Source organism: Delphinapterus leucas, chromosome 18, assembly GCF_059928025.1.
Source record: "Delphinapterus leucas isolate spDelLeu-1000000601 "Yukka" chromosome 18, BTC_Dleu_Yukka2, whole genome shotgun sequence".
NCBI lineage: Eukaryota > Metazoa > Chordata > Mammalia > Artiodactyla > Monodontidae > Delphinapterus > Delphinapterus leucas.
Genome location: NC_143146.1, coordinates 4060362 through 4080881, shown reverse-complemented (window position 1 = coordinate 4080881; position 20520 = coordinate 4060362). Strand labels below are relative to the sequence as shown.

At 39.1% G+C, this 20520-nt stretch overlaps 1 protein-coding gene across 1 annotated transcript in view; it reads left to right on the top strand.

Annotated features, from left to right (window-relative positions):
• Positions 1–20520, top strand: part of MYO16 (myosin XVI) — a 401807-nt gene that overhangs the window by 137337 nt on the left and 243950 nt on the right. The window contains exons 11-14 of the mRNA XM_022576783.3: positions 2214–2279; positions 8864–8991; positions 14192–14297; positions 20000–20117. Coding sequence (XP_022432491.1) covers positions 2214–2279; positions 8864–8991; positions 14192–14297; positions 20000–20117 — 418 coding nt within the window. The remainder of the gene's footprint in view (positions 1–2213; positions 2280–8863; positions 8992–14191; positions 14298–19999; positions 20118–20520) is intronic.

The following is a 20520-nucleotide window of genomic DNA, read 5'->3' as shown; positions in this document are numbered from 1 at the left end:
GAGAAACCAGCTATAATTTTCTTTTCTTTCAATGTACTAGTTAGGTTTTTAATATCCAGTTTATTGAGGCCTCTTAAAATGAAGTGAATCATGTTCCCTCTTTGCTGTTTTCTGGAATAATTTTTTTTTTTTTTTTTTAAAGAAGATGTTGGGGGTAGGAGTTAATTAATTAATTTGTTATTTTTGCTGTGTTGGGTCTTCGTTTCTGTGCGAGGGCTCTCTCTAGTTGTGGCAAGCGGGGGCCACTCTTCATCGCGGTGCGGGGGCCTCTCACTATCGCGGCCTCTCTTGTTGCGGAGCACAGGCTCCAGACGCACAGGCTCAGTAGTTGTGGCTCACGGGCCCAGTTGCTCCGTGGCATGTGGGATCCTCCCAGACCAGGGCTCGAACCTGTGTCCCCTGCATTGGCAGGCAGATTCTCAACCACTGCGCCACCAGGGAAGCCCTGGAATAATTTGTATAACATTTGTTTATCTGTACATCAGCACTGAGAAGAATTCACTGGTGAATTCTTAGTTTTCTTTGTGGAAAGGTTTTAGACATAGATTCAATTTCTTGTACAAAAAATAATACTAGTTAGATTTCCTATAACTTGGTACGTTTGTTTTGGTAAGATGGTGGATTGCTGTCCACATCATCTAAATATCCAAACTTAGTGACTAAAATATGATTCCTAATATCCTCTTCGTCTGTTTCCATGTCAGTGGTGTCTGTAGTGATGTCATATTTGGGATATTGGTAGTTGGTGCATTTCCTCTTGTTTCCTCAGTCAATCTTGTTAGGTACTATATTTTTATTAGATTTTTCAAGATTGCCTTTTGGCCTTTGTTTTTTATTCCTTGGCATTTGTTTACTGTTCCTTTAATTTCTGCTCTTATATTGGCTATTTAATTCTGCCTAATTTGATGTAATTTGATGAGCTCCTTGAAATGGATACTTAGATCATGACCTGCCTTTCTTCTTTTCTAACATATACATTTCAGGCAATAATTTTCATACCAAGTATACCTTTAGTAGCGTCTCACATCTTATAACATGTCATAATCAAAATATTTTCTCATTTGCGTTATGGTTTCTTTTCTGGCTCATAGGTTATTTTCAGACGTATAAGCCAAACGTTTGGTGATTTTCTAGGTATCCATTATTAATTTCTATCGTAATTTCTCCCATGATCAGAGAACATACTCTACATGACTCAAACTCTTTGAATATAATGAAACTGGTCGGTGTTCAGCTTAAAAGAATGTATGTTGTACGGTTCTTGGTAATAGTGTTCTAGATAAGTCAGTTAGTCAACTTGGTAATTATTTATTTCAAAATTTTGTCTGTTTGTTCCATTAGTTACTAAGAAAAAATTGTTAAGGTTCTCCACTATTACTGTGAGTTCATGTTTCTCTCCTTATAGTTTTATGCTAGATTTCAGTCTTTCAGAATTTTAGAATTGCTATATCTTCCTGATTTATCATTTTATTATTGTGAAATGTCCCTTTTTATCACTGGTACTGCTTCCTACCTTAAAGTCTATTTTCTATGAATTGAATATTGCTAAACCACGTTTCTTGCAGTAATTACCGTTTGCATGTGTATCTTGCTTCATCCTTTAACATTCAAGTTTTCTTAGTCTTTATATTTGAGTTAGCATTTTAATCCAGTTCATAATCTTTGTCATTTAATTAGTTAGTAGTTTACATTTGACATAATTACTGATGTATTTGGGTTTAAATCTAACATTTTATTATTTGATTTTTATTTGGTCCATCTGTTCTTTATGCCATCTCATTACTTGTCTTTTTTTAAAATTATTTTTATTTGCTTTTTGTGCTTTACTAACTTTTCTGTTATACATTTTATTATTATTCTTATGCAGCAACATAGAATTCATACCCCATTTACCGCCTCCACTCCATTTGGCCGTGTGTTTTAATTTTGTATGTTTTTATTCAACTGGTGATTATAAAACCCCTTTAAGATAAGAAATTCTTAGAATTCAGTCATTTCACTTGTTATGTGTTCAATGGAACAAGCCTATTGGTTTAATTTTATTTGAATTTTCTATTTATTTACAAACAGTTAAAACAATTCACAAGATGGTAAAGTGTGATTTTGACTTATTCTCTATATTTTGCTCAGTGATTTAAAAATTACATAATTTTTAACTTTAAAGGTGCTATTTATGTGGTCCAATAACTGTTTATATCCTTTCCTTTTAACAGACTTTTATTGGGGACATCCTCCTGCTTGTTAATCCATTCAAGGAGATTCCAATTTATTCCACCATGGTGAGTATAAAATTTAAAATATCATTTAATAATGTAGAGTAACACTCACTAGACATGCCTATTTGTATCAAATGATTAAGAAGCAAAAACCGAAGCAGTAAGTAAAATCAAGCTTCTCAGAAAATCCTACACTGAATGGTTAGATGATAGTGACTTTAATTTCTTCTGAGAAAATACTGACAAGGAATGTTATTTTGTCAAAAGATTTCTTTGCACTTACAATGCGAAATTCTTATGATTGTAGTCACTAGACAGACGTCTAAAATCAAATGCTACACTAACTCTGTTTGCCATGTATTTTTGACTAATTCAAGGTCAGTTGGTTTAGAGGTCTTTGAACATCATGACCGCTTTCAGAAGAGTATTATGATGTTAAAGCAATGGAATAAGAAAGGATATGATACTGCGTTTATACATTTTTCTAAAAGACTTTCCAGCTTGAATCATGAGACTCAAAATTAAAAAGAAATTGCTCGTGGAAAATCATTCCAGGCAGCTGAAGACGCAGCATGATCTCTGCTGTGTTGTCCACATCACTGTGGATAGTGAAGCATATTGTCATATCTCTTTGCCTAGTAGTTTTGGATCAAACACACTGTCATGGGAGCTCTCTGTGTTTTGTGCAGCCACAAGGCTGCTTCCAGGCCGAAACAGAATCCCTAATTAGGAGCAGGAGATAAAAGGAGGAGACGTGTGTTCTTGAAGCAGGGACGCACTCGCAGATGCTGGAGGGGCATGGGGTAGGGGAGAGAGAGAGAGAGGAAGAGAGAAAGAGATTACTCTCTCTAAACTCCAGAGGACGCTACTAAGAATTATTACAGAGATGCTTCCCGGGTACGAGAGGACCTCCCACTACCCCACCTTCCACTCTTCTTACCAAAAGTCAGTTCCACCATTGCCTTAAAACTGCCTTGGAACTTGCCCACCCTCCTCATTCCACCCATTCCTACCCCAGCCTCATCCCTGGGCTAAGTGTGTGTGGAAGCATGACCCACTAGGGCAAAAGGAATTACAGGTGCCCATAATCATTTTGGGAGTTCTGTCATAGGAGCGGGTGCAGGAAAAGGAGGGGAAGGAGGAGAAGGGGGAGGGGAGGTAACAATCACAGGGAAGATGGCGCCATTCAAGGACCAAGCCTACGGCGCTGGCAAAGCAGCATTCAGAAAACCAACGCGCAGGTGCACGTCTGAGAATAAATGCCTGGGCAGTGAATCTGCATCGGCTCTTCACACTCAGTATCAGACTTTTCTCGGACGTTTCTCACCATAACGTTTACTATGGAGTTCACAAACCAGAGATATATCACCTTGAAATCTCAGTGTGCAAAAGGATGACGAATACCCGGGGATGACTTCTCAAGGTCATATTTTTGACTACACGCAGTACGAGACCGATCAGTCATCCTGAATCCTCGAATTATAGGTGAGATTAAGCTCCTCCAAAGTGTTCCACGACACCTAGTGTGGGAGGCCAGGCCTAGGGCTTCCTCTGCTTTCACATTCCATTGACTTTCAGATGCTGCTGGCCTCCTGATGTCCCCATGGCCGGGCATGTTGGGGTTTGGCAACTAGCTAGGGTGGCTGGGCTTCTTAGCCATGGAAGGAGAACTCTACTGGGTTTAGTATAGGGTTTAGCACGTGGCAGGCCTGCTGCAAAGGGCTTTACGTATGTTACCACGTTTAATCCCCAAAGGGACCCAATCAGTGTAAGTGTTATCGTTCCCTCTTTGCAGATGGATAAACTGAGACTTCAGGAGATTAACTAGGCTTTCTAAAGTTTTCTCATGGGTGGCAGAGACAATTTAAATCCAGGTCTTGTAGCCCCAGAGCAGATGCAGGACAGACTACTCTCAGGGACCCAAATGCTGAGCCCAGAGACATATAATTAGTCATTGTATGTGACTGTTTGTATACAACAAACTTTTTTTTTTCAGAGTATGTCATCTACATATAGGTGTAAGGTAATGAGTGGGAAATCCAATCGGGCAAGTAGAGTGACATGTTCATACTATGGTGTGAAAACAGCAGCCACGCCCCGTCAAGCCCTTGGCATCAGGTTCCACAGATTACCAGGACCCTGATGTTAGGGGCCCGTGAATGGCACTCTCAAAAGCTACACACTGCATGGTTGGCTTCAGAAATCAGACCGTGGCAGGATCCTGCAAATCTCCTGGATGTTTATTGACAGGTATCATGCACAGTGGAAAATAGGAGGGAATTGATCCGTAAAGAAGGACCTTATTTATTGGGATCACAGAGTCCAGCAAAGACTAGAGATAACCCGAATGAAGCTTATGTGATGCCATCTCATTTGTGAAAGAGCACTTAAAATGCCCACGGACCAAAATCCTCTTGTTCCCAAATGATACAGACATGGAGAGAATAAGGTGAAATGGAGAGAGATGGCCTGTGGGAAAGGAAGGGTCTGACCCTGACAATATTTTCTGGACCAAATGAGAACATGCAATAATATTAGTAACGATCATGGTAACCAATGTAAAGTCGGTGGTTTGTCAATCACTCAGAAAACTAGAACGGCTTGGTGAAAACCTTCAAGGTTCAATATAAATAAGTGGAAAATGCTGTTCTATTAAAATTATTATTTCATTTTTACATTACTTCTTAAGTGTAGAATTAGCATCAAGCAAAGTATTACCAGGTGGTAGCAATGGAGTATTCTACAATACAAACTCTAACATGGCATGAAAAAGAAGAAGATTTACAGGAAAAGGGAACTGAGAAAGGTTATTGGTTTGATTATCATGAAAAAATTTTGGACACTCACGATTCTTTACCACATCTAATGTTAGTGAAACTTAGCCTAAGGAGAATACCGAACTCCAAATAGGTTTGAAGAAACACAGCAGGAATGTGAGATGAACCCCACGTACACGTAGATTCAGGCATGCTCCTGGCTCTTTGGGTCTCACTGTGTTGATAACATCTAACGAAATCCTTACTAGGACTTTACAAAAACAAGTGGAGTTTAAAAGCATTTTGTCAAAATTAGGTAAGAGCCAGGTTGGACTTGGGGAGAAAGTGAAAGAGTGTTAGTACAAGTTTAAAAAAAACCAAACAAACCCCAAACAGAAATTTATCCTGCAAGAAAACAAAGGTGGGCTAAACCTTCCTAGCTGGCTTATGAATTATCATGTAGACGTCACTATCATTCAAATATCTTTTATATTTATTTTAAATTCTGGAACAATTCAAAATGCAAAAAGTTCAAGCGTAATAGTGTGTGCCCACCCCCCATACGTGTGTCATATCGCTTAAAACATTTAAAATAAAAAGTGCCATATTTTTTCACATGCACTCCTGAGGTTGGGATGCAGCTTTAAAGACCTGATACCAAGACATTGTGTGCTAGTTTAACTGTAATGTTATTTTCTGGGTGGTACTGAAAATAAAGGTATGTTTCAATTACATGGTATCTGAGATTAAGTGACACTGCGTAATGTCAACACAGACTGAGTTCCACTTCCGCCTGTTCCTTTTCACAAAAGATGGCAATCACTACCCGAAGTTACCCTTTTTTTTAATGTACTGTTCTTTATTATCCGTTAATAGATTTTTTAAACATCTTTATTGGAGTATAATTGCTTTACAACGGTGTGTTAGTTTCTGCTTTATAACAAAGTGAATCAGCTATACATATACATCACCGAAGTTATCCTTTTATCCAATCTTCTGTCTGTTCATTCTGTATACGTGCACAAATATATGCAATAAAAACTGCATATGCTATTATTTTCTGTTTTAATTTACTCTGAGAATATACTAGCTATATTCTTTTACAACAAAAATCGTCATTAATCATTATGCTTTCAAAAATTTTCCATGGGGCTTCCCTGGTGGCACAGTGGTTGGGAGTCCGCCTGCCGATGCAGGGGACGCGGGTTCGTGCCCCGGTCCGGGAAGATCCCACATGCCGCGGAGCAGCTGGGCCCGTGAGCCATGGCCGCTGAGCCTGCGCGTCCGGAGCCTGTGCTCCGCAACGGGAGAGGCCACGGCAGTGAGAGGCCCGCGTACTGCAAAAAAAAAAAAAAAAAAATTTCCATGTTAAAAGGTTTGGGTCTAGTTAATTCATTCTAAATACCCTATAGTGTTTTATTGTTTTAATACACAATTATTTATATTTATTCATTAATCCGTATCGTAGAATTGCTCTTTTTTTCTGCTCTTACAGAGAGTACTGAGGATTGTTTGGTGTGTAGTTCTTGGTGCATGTTTGAGAATTTCTACAGAGAGATCGCGAGTCAAACCTACCTCCTTAAGTTTAGAAGTTTCTGCCAAATTACACGTAGAATTTCTTAGAGCAACACTCAGTATTATACATGTGTTTTTCAGCCCTAGAGAAAACTTCATTTTGAAGTCGAGCTCCACCACTAACTTGCCACGTGACCTTGGACCTGTCACTAATTTTTCTTTGCATCAGGGTCCTCGTCTGTAAGCAGGACGATCATGCTCACATCCAAGTCTCGGGTTTCTAGGAGAATTGGATGAGTGAGTGTCAAGTGCTGAGAAGGGCAGCGAGCACAGAGCAAGTGAGGCCGTCGCCATCGTTATTAAGCTACTATTGATAAAGTTACCAATAGTTCATGCGCACTGTATCACCTTATTGTTTGAAATAGCATTTCCTTGGTTACGAAGAGAGCTGTTTTTCATCTTTTCTCACGTGTATTGGCCTTTCCTTTCCGCTTACACTCTTTGCCCAATTTTCTATTTTGTTTCCAGTTTTTCTTACTGATTTGTGAGAGTCATTTATAAAATGCTGAGGATTTATTGATTGTATGCCCAGCTTACTTTCCTCTCTGTCTTCGCCTGAGTTTTTTTTATTATTATATGTGTGCTGTTTGTGGTTGAACAGGAGTTGTTAGCTATGATGTTGTAGGATTTCTCCCAATACAATTCGTGGTTTTGACCCCTATTCCCTTACTCCCAAATCATAAGAGTACTGTTTTTACATACTTTTCTAAATGTGTGAAACTTTGCTGTTCATGTTTGGAACTTAAATTCAGTTGGAATTTATTTTTACAGATTGGCATGAGATAGTGATGTTTGTTTCCTTTACAAATAATCAATTTTCTTGACAGCTTCCTTTAAGGATAAGTGACACAGCCCCTATGGCCCCCAAATCTCACCGTGTAGGCCTGAGTGGAGTTCTGTAGTCTGTTCCAGCGGCTCCTTTTTCTCTCTCTGCACCAGAACCACAATGTTTAATGACATAGGCTTTTGATGTCTTTATTGGGATATAATGCATACACGAAGGTGCTCATCTCTGAGTGTACTTTTCCACAAGCACTGGAGTTAGAACATTCCCAGCCTCCAGAGCCCACACTTCCTCTTTCCAATCACTGACCCTTTGCCCAAAGTACCGCCACGCTGACGTACATAGATTGGTTTCACCTGCTTTTTTTTTGGCTCTCTGTAAATGGGATCTCATAGTATGTTCTCATATGTATCTGATAGATTCCATTCAACATTATATTTGTGAGAGTCATCCAATTTTTTCTTGTAGCTGTAGATCATTGATTCTACGTTAAAAAATTATTTCCCCTATAATTTGAAATAATTTTACACTTATGGAAAAATTGCAAATAATTAGTACAAACAACTTTTTTCCTTCAACCATTTCAAAATAATTTGCTGGCATGTTGTCCCATCAACCTTGAGTACATGTACTGTGTATTTATTACAAACAAAGGCATTTTCCTATGTAACCTCCATACAGTCATCAAAATCGGGAAATTAGAGCTGTTACCACTTAATCAGGAGGCTTCATTCAAGTCTTTTCCATTGTCTCAGTGATGCCCAAACAACCAAAGATCCAGTCCACCATCACAGGGTGCGCTGACCACTGGGCATTTAATTCCCTTCCATTTGGAACAGTCCCTCAATCTACTCTTGAACTTTCCAACCTTGACATCTTTGAAGATACAAGCCAGTTATTTTGCAGAATAAAAATTAAATTTGTCTGATATTTCTTCATGACTCACAAGTCCTCCTATCATTTAGTTTTGATTCTAATATAACGCAATTCACTCGAAACTCGAAAGGACTAAAAATACTAGCACTGAATCACCATGGCAATCATTAAAAAATCACCATTGCCCTGAAATCAAGTTCATTTTGTCTTTTTTCCGAGAAATTTGTAAATTTGTATGTTTCAGATGCAGCTGCTTTCTTTTCAAATTAAATATCCTTGCCATCTTATGTTACTGAAATTAAATGTTGCTGAGAGAAATTGCATTTGATATAAGTTGCCACCGTTTCAGCTTACTTCATGGAGAGCTATTGAACTGGATTTTGGGGAGTTGCTCTCTTTGAAGACAGCCAGGTGATTTAAAGCCTGCAAGCCAAATAATGAAGGCTCAGATGTGTGTCTCCGTTTTGTCATTACGGATGCTTAAAATGTGCTGAGAAGGGCAGCATTGTGCAAATGTTTTGTGTTTACAAGTGAGACTCAGAATTAGAGATTTATATGCTTCTGTGTATGGGAAATAATGTCAGTAGCATCGTGAGGTAGAGGATCCTGAACCCTTTTCATGGAGATTCCTGCCTGTGTGCTGCCCTGTTTTCCAGGTCTCCCAGCTGTACCTGGGCAGTGCGGGGCAGCCCTGCCCCTCTCTGCCACCTCACATTTTCTCCTGTGCGGAGAGAGCCTTCCACCAGCTTTTCCAGGAGCAGAGACCTCAGTGCTTCATTCTCAGGTGAGCCTGCCCCTCACCCCAGCTCCAGGCTCAGTTCTGCCCTGAGGGCTTGGCGGTAAAACCGTCCTCATTTCTGTTGGTTTACGTTTATTTACTCCCTCACCAGTTCGTGGTCCACTAAGTGTGCAGTGAGTACCCTTGACTCGTTACAGAGGAGAAACACCTTTGTTGTTAGAAATGGCCCTGAGTGTAGCCGAATTGATATCAACAAACTGAACCTGAAACTCATTTCAACCATTCAACATTATGTTTGCGAGAGTCATCCAATTTTTTCTTCATTTTGAAGATTTACAGCTTAGAACTAGTGTCTTGCTTTCAAACCTTAGAAAACATGGGAAAGAGAGGCACCCGCTACTAGTACCACCCTTCTCCAAAATGTGGTGCTGAGCAAAATACCATGCAAGGCCTTGCAGATGTGGGATTTCCCACCCGCTTCTAGGTATTTATACCTTTGCTCGTATGTCAACAAAATTATACACTCAAATTAATTTTTTAGTGAAATGCAATGGTAATATTAGATCATAAATACCAAGATGCTCAGGAGGGAGCATTTAGATTGGAGCAAAAATTCTTCACGTCAAAAAGAAGTGTACCACAAGAAGTAGGGATGAAATGTGATTATATATTGATAGAGGAATAAAGAAATATTTAGGTATTAAAATAAGATCTGCGTTGAGAATTGTGTTTTATATCAGACCACACTGCCACAAGAGGGAGACTTTCATAAATACCCCTGGCTTTGCATAGATTTCAGCAGTAGTGTTGGTTGAAAACTGAATGTGTGAATAAAGCTTTGCACAACCTGAGTCCAAGTGAGATAAAAGAGTAACTATGGAAACCTGGAAAGAACCCAAATAATATTTAAATATTTAAATAAGCACTTCTTTATATACTGTTACGTTGTGAATTTAATCAAAAATTCCATGGAGGGTCACATCGATGGGTTGCAAACTTTAGTGTTCTGGTTTTCAAAATAGTGTGCAAATGGTTGTTTTTACACCTGTTCGGAAGTGTCCCCTGGGGTGAGGTGGGGGACCCGGGCATTCTTGAATCAAGCAACTCTGCTTTCATCTGCTTTATCTGTTGGGTTTCCTGGTCTCACTTACACAAAAAGAGAAACACTTTTTAAAAATCGTGAGATGGCGGGGAGTGTGTAATAGTGTTGACAATAATAACAACTCATATTTATTGAGAACCTGCTAAGTGCCAGCCTCTCCTCTAGGTGCTTTCCATGTATCATCTTATTCATTGCTTTAGTAACCTTGTAGGATAGGTATCATCATTGTTATTATTATTGTCATTTTATGTATCAGGTGCTGAGTATTAGAAGGGTTAGCTAATTAGTCCAGGGTCTCCCAACTAGTAAATAGTGTAGCTGGGATGTGAGCCCAATAGTCTGGCTTCTGAGCCCGAGTGAAGGTTATCCACACTCACAGCCAGACTCTAGAGTGTGGCTCGCCCAGTGCCGCTAACCTAAGGAGGCTTGCAGAGGTCCCCCCAGACTCACCTAAAATGATGGTTACAAATCCACGGACTTAACTAAATTCTCATTGAGTCCACTTAATCCTTGTCAAAGACTTTGGACCTTAGCGAAGCTTTGAGGGGCCAGTGAATCCATATCCTTTGGGAACCTACCGATTACAGAGTTCACAATGCCTAGCATGTTCTTTCAGTGAAGAAACCTGTTTCTCTTTGTTTTTACATGTACTTGCTCATGGAATTGTTTTTCTAACAATAGCAAGATTTGTTAATATTCTGCAGAACTAATATTCCTTTGGGACATTTTTAAAGGCTAATAATGCCATGTTATCAACCACTTATTCTGAAAAAAAGATTTCTTCATTCACGTTTCGAGAAATGAAGAGCAGGGCTTCCCTGGTGGCGCAGTGGTTGAGAGTCCGCCTGCAAATGCAGGGGACGCGGGTTCGTGCCCCGGTCCGGGAAGATCCCACATGCCGCAGAGCGGCTGGGCCCATGAGCCATGGCCGCTGAGCCTGTGCGTCCGGAGCGTGTGCTCCGCAACGGGAGAGGCCACAGCAGTGGGAGGCCCGCGTACTGCAAAAAAAAAAAGGAAGAGCAAATCCATGATCATAAGGACTTATTACTCTAGCCATTGTCTTCCTTCTTTCGGGATTGGTGTTTGCATGTAGCTTCTCAACCTCCTTGATTGTCTTGACTACGACAGGCTTTCTGCCTTTATATTAATAAGTTAAAATGAGTCAATTTAGAATTCAACTAAATACTTTGTGTAAAGATCATTTACAGAGTGTCTTTTATGTCCCATAATTAGCATTTACAAAGAATAATTGAAGATTTGGAGATCAAAATTCAAATATTCCTGGAGTAGATGATTTACAGTACCAGGCCAGAGGATTTTTCATTTGATTTTCAAATTTTCATTTTATTTCTCATTTTCTTCATAATTATGGGCTCCCGTAACACACTAGGCTTCATCCTAAGGAATAGTTTTTTGTTTGTTTTTTTTTTGCGGTACGCGGGCCTCTCACTGCTGTGACCTCTCCTGCTGCGGAGCACAGGCTCCGGACGCGCAGGCTCAGCGGCCATGGCTCACGGGCCCAGCCGCTCCGCGGCATGTGGGATCTTCCCGGACTGGGGCACGAACCCGTGTCCCCTGCATCGGCAGGCGGACTGTCAACCACTGCGCCACCAGGGAAGCCCCTAAGGAATAGTTTTTAACAATTTTTAGATCTCTGTCCTGGGCTAGAACTGGGAGTTTGGAGCCCACCAAGTTCTACCTTTGCTTTAATTTTCTGAAGGCCTTGATAGATGGTTTTAATTAATTGTTTGAGCATGTACGACAAATATCCGTTATCCTAACAGTTTGCTGAGCAAACCTAAACTAATGTTTTATGCTGAATGTGCCGCTAACTTGTGAAATAAGCAACATAGGGTCTGCTTCTGTCACGTACAGATTTAGCAGACAAGGCTGTGCATATTTAAGCTTCACATTTTGTATGGGTCCATGACCCATCAGCGCCACCCCAAATCTTTGGTCAATGTCTGGTTTAATCATAGATGTGGATTTTCAGATCAAGGAATGTTTCTTGAACACGTTGAACTAGAATTTTTAGTTTCAACTTGATATGCTATGAGGCCAAGACTATTATATCCATTTTTTCTTTTTTCTAAGATTTCTTTGTATTTTACTCAAAGTGAAATGTGGTGATCGTTGTGGGATTTTATGAGATGGCAAAAAGGCATGTGATTCTGGCTAGCCGAGAGAGTTGATCATTTTCCCGACATGTGGTCACAGGGTGAGGGCAACGGTGGGGAGAAGGAAAAGGGACTCATGTGACCACTGGGTCAGCCCCACAGCCTCCCAGGCTCTGTGTCTCCAGATCCGCAGGGACTCGAGACCCGCCCCTGTTTCGACTTGCTCAGTAGATGCTCAGGGAGTGTTGGTTGAGTGTTTAATGTTGCATAAGCACCGCCTTCTATGCTGCCCCTTCTCCAAGAATGAGCTCAATTACTACCTCACCCAGAAGCCTCCCCTGGCTTCTTCCCAGAGATGTACCTGCCCCTTCTCCCATGGGCTCGTTGCTAGCTGTGCCCACCTGTTATAATTATACCTTAATTATGTACCTACTCCTTCCTCGAGAGTATCCCCAGCCCATGGCGCAGGAAGCGGTATCTTTTCACCTCTTTTACCCTGAAGACTAACAGACTCCAGCACGTAGTAGGCCCTCAGTAAGTCTCATTTGAAGGAACAGGCAATATTTGAAAAAGGAAAATGGTATTTTCAAGATTGATCCCTGAGTGAATGCAAGCAAAATCTCTCTAAAAATGAGACGCCTGACACATCAAGTTCTGTTGCTGGGTAATAGGATTTTTTAACAGGGAATATAATTGTAGACGTTAAATTTCCATCATGAAAGATTTAGATTGTTTCTGCTCTGCAATTAGAAGGTTAAAAGGAAGGGTCTTTGAACCCATGATGAGCTCTTTCGTATCTTCTGCAGGTCACTGTCACCTGCTCCCCTGAGGCTGCTAAATTGGTCGCTCTAAAAGTGGTTAAAATGTTTATGGTCACAGATGAGGGGAGTAGACGTTTTATTAACAAGTTGAGACGTGAATAAGAGAATTAAGTGTCAGTTTCTTTCCTGGCAAACACCCTTTAATCAAATTCATTAGAACAAATGCTCAAGGGAGAAACCTGAGAAAGCCCTAGCAAAAGAGCTTTATATGTATTTTCAACTTTTGGCTATCGATGAGTAAACACCATTTTCACGAGTATTCCATCTAGATGCAGTAAAAGCCTTATTTCATATCGGACCACGTTGGTTTAGTGTTTATTGTATTGGAGTTTTGTGTTAACCCTATATTGTCTAGTCTCAGGAATATAATACAATCATTATTTATAGGAATTATGTCACTTATGAAGTATGCCTGGGAAATACCAAAAGCACTGTCCTCATGCAGGACATATTTGGATGGTGCCTGTTCCTAGATTAAAGGAAAATGGAAAACACGAAATGTCAAAACTGACAGCAGCCTCAAGACGAAACAGGCCGTTTTCGGATCTGCTGAGCACCGGGCACTTACCTACCTGGTCACTCCTCCATCTTTACCGGCTTAGTTGTAGGAGCTGCACGCTTGATGTTCACTTTGAAGGAAAGAGGAGGAAAGCTGAGAAGGATTGAATGACTTTTCCAAGGAAGATGTAACGTCTTTCCTGGAGGACTCAAAGATTTAACCAGGCCAGACGTGTGGCCCTACCAAATACGCATCTCGACTGTAGGGGACCGACACCTGGCGGCCACCCCACTCACCTGCACTCACAAAGCAGGGGACAGGCGGAAGCGTCTTTCTTTCCAGCCTAAGGCCTTTCTGCTATAATTGACCTGCATCATGTGGTTCTACTCTGTAAGACACTGGGGAGCAGAAGTGGCATGCTATTCATTTATAGTCCCAGCATCGAAAACACCATATTGTGTGTACACAGGTACACACACAGAGGCACACAAACATACACACACATTTATTTATTGTGTATATAGTACAGCAAAGGAGTGAATCACATGGAAGTGTTAAATGATACCATCATCTCATTAAAAGTCACTAGGTCATTTCCTCACCTTCTTTGTGCCTGAGAATTGTCTCTGGTTATTTAATTTTTTTACTATGTTCTCCAAAACCGTAAACTTGTGGTTTTTTTTTTTTTTTTTCTATTTTATTTTAGTGGAGAAAGAGGATCTGGGAAGTCTGAAGCCAGCAAACAAATAATGAGACACCTCGCCTGTAGGTCTGGTTCCAGCAGGCCTATATTCGATTCCAAATTTAAACATGTAAGTCTCTTGCTTGGGTTAGAAACTATGGAGAAGCAAGAAAAATGCAGTTTACAAATAAAGGGGGCACCTTAATAGGCCATCAGTTTAACCATAAGTTGACCAAAATTTGTGGAAAGAAAGAAAAAAAGACTGGTGCAAATGAATGTTGTTCACGTCAAGGTTTATTTTCTTGTATATAGTTTAAAATATTTTGAACGTCATACTCTTTTTGTATTTGCTCTGAACAGTTGGATTGAAAATACGTAATACAGTTAGAGTCTGTCGTTGTTTACATAGAAAGGGACACTTTGGTGGGATTGGCCAGATAAGCAACTTTTGTGGGGGGATTACTGAGAGGTGATAATAAAGTTTCAATGTATGTAAAAGAACTGGTAACAGTCAACTTTGATGACATTAATAGGCTGGTGATAAACCTTCAACCCCAAAATTGATATTTTGACATATAACATTGTATTCGTTTTAGGTATACAACATAATGATTTGATATTTGCGTATATTGCAGAATTATCACCCCACAATAAGTTTAGTTAACATCCATCACCACACATAGTTACAAAATTTTTTTTCTTGTGATGATAACTTTTAAGATCTAGTCTCTTAACAACTTTCAAATATACAATACACTATTATTAACTGTAGTCACCATGCAGTGCATTACATCTCCAGGACTTATTTATCTTATAACTGGAAGTTTGTACCTTTTGACTCCCTTCACCCAAATTAAGACTGATTTTAAATTATATGCAGTAACATTTGCTTTTATATGAAGACACCTTATCCTGCTACTTCATAGACCTAAAATACTGTCAGGATTGAATGAGGAGCCACAAAATCCTATTAGCAGCGAAGGGAAAGGTCAAATTTCACGCGATAAAACTCAGACATTTGACTCAAGGAGACACCTGCAAGTAGACTGATGTTTTCACACTGTTCTAGCAAGTTTTGTTAACAGGTGTTTTCCAGGCCACAGCGGATTAGAAGGAGAAACTGTCTTTTCAGTTCTTCTCTTTACAAAGAATGTATGATAAATCAACTCTACAATGCATCTGTGGTATTGTATGTGTTCATTAATGACTTTAATTCATAACCATCTCTTAAACTCGAGCTATATATTGGGCATGTGCAGAATTCTACAGCACAGCTCAAAGTAATTTAACATTTTGGGTCAACTTGGGAAAAGTAGTGTAAACTCTTTGTTCAGATATTGTAATATGCTTACTAATGACACTTAAGGATTAGAGAATCTATAAAGCAATGCGGTTATAAAGTAGACTCAGGTTACCTAATAAAATAACAGGATCTACTGGCTTAATTGTAATGACAAAAAAACGTAGTCTCTATGTAAATTATAGACTAAAGCACTCATTTATTAAAACAATGCTTTGAGAAAGAGCAGAGTGTGACTTCTAAAATGCATTCTAGATTATGTAAGTTGGCTTTATGTAAATTAGATTACTTTATGTAAATTGGATTGCTTTATGTAAATTGGATTACTTTATGTAAATTGGCTTTATGTAGTGAATACATTCTAAGCTGCATTTTTTTGGATAAGATGGATATAACGCTTCCAAATCAATTAGCATCTGGGAATCCGTATTATAATGTCAATGCAAATTTCAAGTGAAACTATTCCTAATTCATTTGTTCATTTTACTCCTTTCTCATGACAAATTAAGGGTGTCATAAATAAGTGATTTCCAGTCTTAGGTTTGAGTATGGCTTAAACTTCATGTCCATAATGCTTTTTTTGGTCTCCCTTTAAATGATCATCCACATGCATTTATTCAGTGTACGAGACATTCTTGAAAATTACCCAGCCGGTTTTTGCCCAGCATCCAAGTGTGTGTGCTGTGCGGTAATAAAATACACACATTGGAAAAAGTTATGAGCTGACTGTAAATCATTATAACATCACAGGTGTGCACTGAAATTATGTCTGTTTAAGAGATGGGCCAGTACTTTCTGCATGAAAGAAAAATTGTATTTAGGAGGTGAGAAGAAAAGAATATCCTTGATACACAGAGCAACGTAGTAGAAGGCTTTATGTTCAGGGCAAGATGAGAGGAAGGTTCGTTAGGTGGCCCTGAAAAGAGAGGAGCGAGTGAGCAGAGTTAGATGGTGGAACAACCCCTTGGAGATACCACAGGGCAGACACGTGCAAGATGCTGCCCCGAGGGGCCACATGCACGGCAGACAGACACATGGTATCTTCCACTGGGAGATACTGGTTGAGTCTGGACCAAATCATGTTGCCCTACATCTTAGCATAATGTGAGAGAAGAACAGTCATTGAAGGTCATGCTGAAGAGCAGTTTCCAAGGAATAAATAGTAGAAGAACGGTAGCAACATAACAGGAAGGACATATCGGTAGGTCTTCAGCACAGAATCGTGGAGAAACTGAGGCGTAGAGAACATTTTCCTTGTGGTTTACATCGATGGCAGAATTAAAGATTTATAGATTAAAGGTTATTATCCGGAGTTGGGGTGGGGGTGGGACACACAAAGGGAAGGGGTTTGGGAGGAAGCTGGCCCTTTCTAAGTTCCATGCTCTCACGGTGAGCAGTGTTCTCCACAGAGGGTGCAGAGAGGGAGAGAAAGAGATCTAACTGGTATCTGAAGATGAGCTCCAGAGATGATTTTCGGTAATTTTATGCAGGTAATGCACATATTTTTAAAGGACACACAGCTGTAACTTTTCTGGATTTTAATCTTATACTTCAGCTGTCCGTCTTGAAAGTCTACGTAGGTTTACGTTCTGCCTTCGCGATGGGCTTCAGAGTGAGCTTTACCCCATGGGCAGGGGGGTTTCAATCCTATCACTGTAGATACTGCTTTTGTTTCCCTGGACAATTTCAAAACAGCTGAGATCGGTTAAGAGGGTGGTTGTTTGTAGTCGCATTATTTGAATTTCAAACTGTGGAAGCAGGGACTTTCCACGGCAGTAGGTTTATTGGAACATAAAAGTCATGTTTTGGGAAAAAACACAATTGCCTGGGACTTTTCACTAATTCTGGCCCAAATGAGTTTCAACTTTAAGACATTCAGTTCCATTTAAATTACTTAAATAAATATTTATTGAGCAACTGCTTTCACAGGGTGATGGGGCACCTTGATTAAGGCCTTATTTCTTATTGAGGAGGCTACAAGTTTTTACTTTGAGAAAATCCAGCTGACTAACTACTACCAGGATAAGTGCGCATAACTTTTAGTGGCAGAACTAAGAAAATTTTATAGCAAAAAATTCCAATGTAAAATAGGAACAAATCATGCCAATAAAATTTGAAACAGTAAATACTGAGGAAATGTACACTTACTTCCCTTTGCCTATATTTTTATTTAAAGTTTTATTATGGCACAGTATTCTCATTATTTTGTTTTAAAGTTGAGCGGCAGAACAGTATTGGTTTTGCATTTTTTCTGTATTTCTCTTAACACATTTGTTTAGCGCCACCTATTGGGCAAATGGATGATTAAAGATTAAAAAAAGAAAAAACCACACACACCTCATTTCAGTTTAATCTTGAATCGCGGACCAGCAGTGCACAATGAAAGAATGCCATATATTTATATTTGTTCAGTAGTTTTCGGTTTATGCTAATTTTCTGCCTTATATGTCTTTATCGTTATTCAGATACGGTGATTAAACACACCGATCCTGCAAGAGAGTGCTCGGGTTTCAATCCCAGCTCCACTATTTATAAGCTCTGAACCTTGGGAAATTTACTTAATCCATCAATTTCCTTTTCTATAAAATGGAGACAGTAGTTGTGAGAATTAAAAGAAGTTATTTATACATACACACGCATATACGTTCGTACATATATATATGACTGTGTGTGTACGGTTAGATATAATTTATATATAGCTTTTTATATATATATATATATATATAGTTCCTGGCACATAGTAAGTAAAGTATAAATGTTTTCTACTATTATTAACAAAAACAAAACGAATCTTTGCTATTTGTTGAATGCTTACCATGTGCCAGGCGCCAAGCTGAGCACTTCATACAACGGACTCTGATAACAACTGAAGGGGTTATTCTGCTTAGAGTAAAGGAAAGGAGGTTTGGGAATTTATGAAACTTGCTCACGGTGGTAGAACTTGTCATTAGCGGAGCGGGAAAGGGGGGGCAGAGCACATGCATCGCGCGCCGTTCATTACCCTGGACTTCCTGTCTGGGCGTGGGTCATTATCTTTTATATTCATTTTCTATTATAATAAGAAATTAGTGTGTTATCAGATACAACGCCAACAAACTAGACGCCAAAATATTTAAAATTTTTATGAATTTTTAAACAATTGTTTATTGTAATATTATAAAGGTTTAAAATGTGATATAATTACACTATTAATTTTGCTATATATTTATTTCATATTAAGTTGTTGGAAAAGAAGCAAAACATAGGACCTTCATAAATACTGTTTCAAATTATTTTTCAGAAACATTTCTGCCATTACTACTATCAATGCACTATTATGATCTTTAAAATTAGGTTATTGTAAAGAGACCTAAATCATAGGGTTTCTGTAAAGATTCAGTGTTTCTCTCCAGAAGTTCAAACTTCAGAAACAGACGTTTTAATATATTTTGCTATTTCCACAATGTTTAGCTCTGTGACTTGTGATTAGAATCAAAGTGTTGTTTTATAATCTTTCAAAATATGAAATACTTGCAGGTGAATTGAATGCCTTAGTAGAGCAGCATCCAGAAAGTTTAAAAACAGCAGCAAACGTTGTTTTTTCTAATTTAGAGTAAAAGTCTCAAAAAATACTATCATTAGAAATTATAAGCCACCACCAAGTGTATCAAGAAGGTATCATAGTGCCCATCTTGTGGTTGATGCAGGAACTACATTTAAGATGTCAGTATCTTGAAAGATACAGAAAAGTATCTTTGAACCTTCCAGATTTTCAAACATTTTGGAGAATTGCTTGGCCATCATCATTATCACAGGCACAATCGGTTGTGAGAAAAAAATGACATTCATCCTATAGTCAATCTTTAAGGAAATACATGAAGAATTTCAGATGCCAGGGTTGATCCGTGGAGCTGTATTAACAGCATTTTAAAGCTGCAAGCTCCCATCTCTACAAGAGCACCTCGTGATAAGATACACTGGATCCAGTGGCTTCATCTAGAATTCTTATTATGGAGCAAAAACAGGGTATGGGAGGGTTATCTAGGGACTCGGGGTGCAAAAGAGTATGTGGCAAAGTAAATACGGGTTCAGAAGAAGGTTATAAACAAATGTTTAAGTGGATTCGTTATTTTTAAAGGAGATTCTGACTATTGCTTATATTAACTCTAATTCCTCCCTCCAAAGCCACAGAAGCACTTCTACTGTTCTATTCAAGTTAAAAAGCCCAAATAGCATGTGCTGAGTTGTGTGTGTGTGTGTGTGTGTGTGTGTGTTACACTGAGAGGCTAGTGAAGAAAAGGGAGTCATGTGCTCTGTGCATAATTATCCTGTTACTGTTAGCTACCGTTTGAGAGGGAGAATGCTAGCAGTTTGCATTTGAGAAAAGAATGACCTTAAAATTGCAATATTGTGTTGTATGAACAATGGAGAACCTCTTAGCTGAGGGAATATTCCTGTCTCTCGGCTATTATTACCCAATTTTATTTAAACAGATGGGTAACTCAATAAATGTTTCCCTTTAAAAACAAATAAACGTTTCCCTTTTGCTACAGGTCATGAGCATCTTAGAAGCCTTTGGACACGCCAAGACCACTCTTAATGACCTGTCCAGCTGCTTCATAAAGTATCTTGAACTACAATTCTGTGAGAGGAAAAAACACTTAACTGGAGGTAAGTGTAAAATTAACAAAGGAGATCTCTGGAGCTACCAGAAGGGGGCAGAGAAACACCAAGCACCTTGGCAACAGTGACTGGTGTGTGTGCGTGCGTGTGTGTGTGTGTGTGTGTGTGTGTGCGCGCGCACCCACATGTGGGTGTATCAGTGTGCACACCCAAGGTGTCAAGTTATGAGTTCTAAAATTATTGTGAATTGAAAAATATTCTGAAATGCAAGATGAACCTTTCAAGGCAATTTTTGTGTAAACCATATAATATGAAACCAAACCAAAAATAGCTGAAATGAATCACACTTGCTGAACACAGAAACAAACTTAAATATCAAAGTAATGTGTAACTTGAGTACATAATTCCTTCTTGCGAGATATGTTGAAATCTATTTTAAATAAAACTGAAT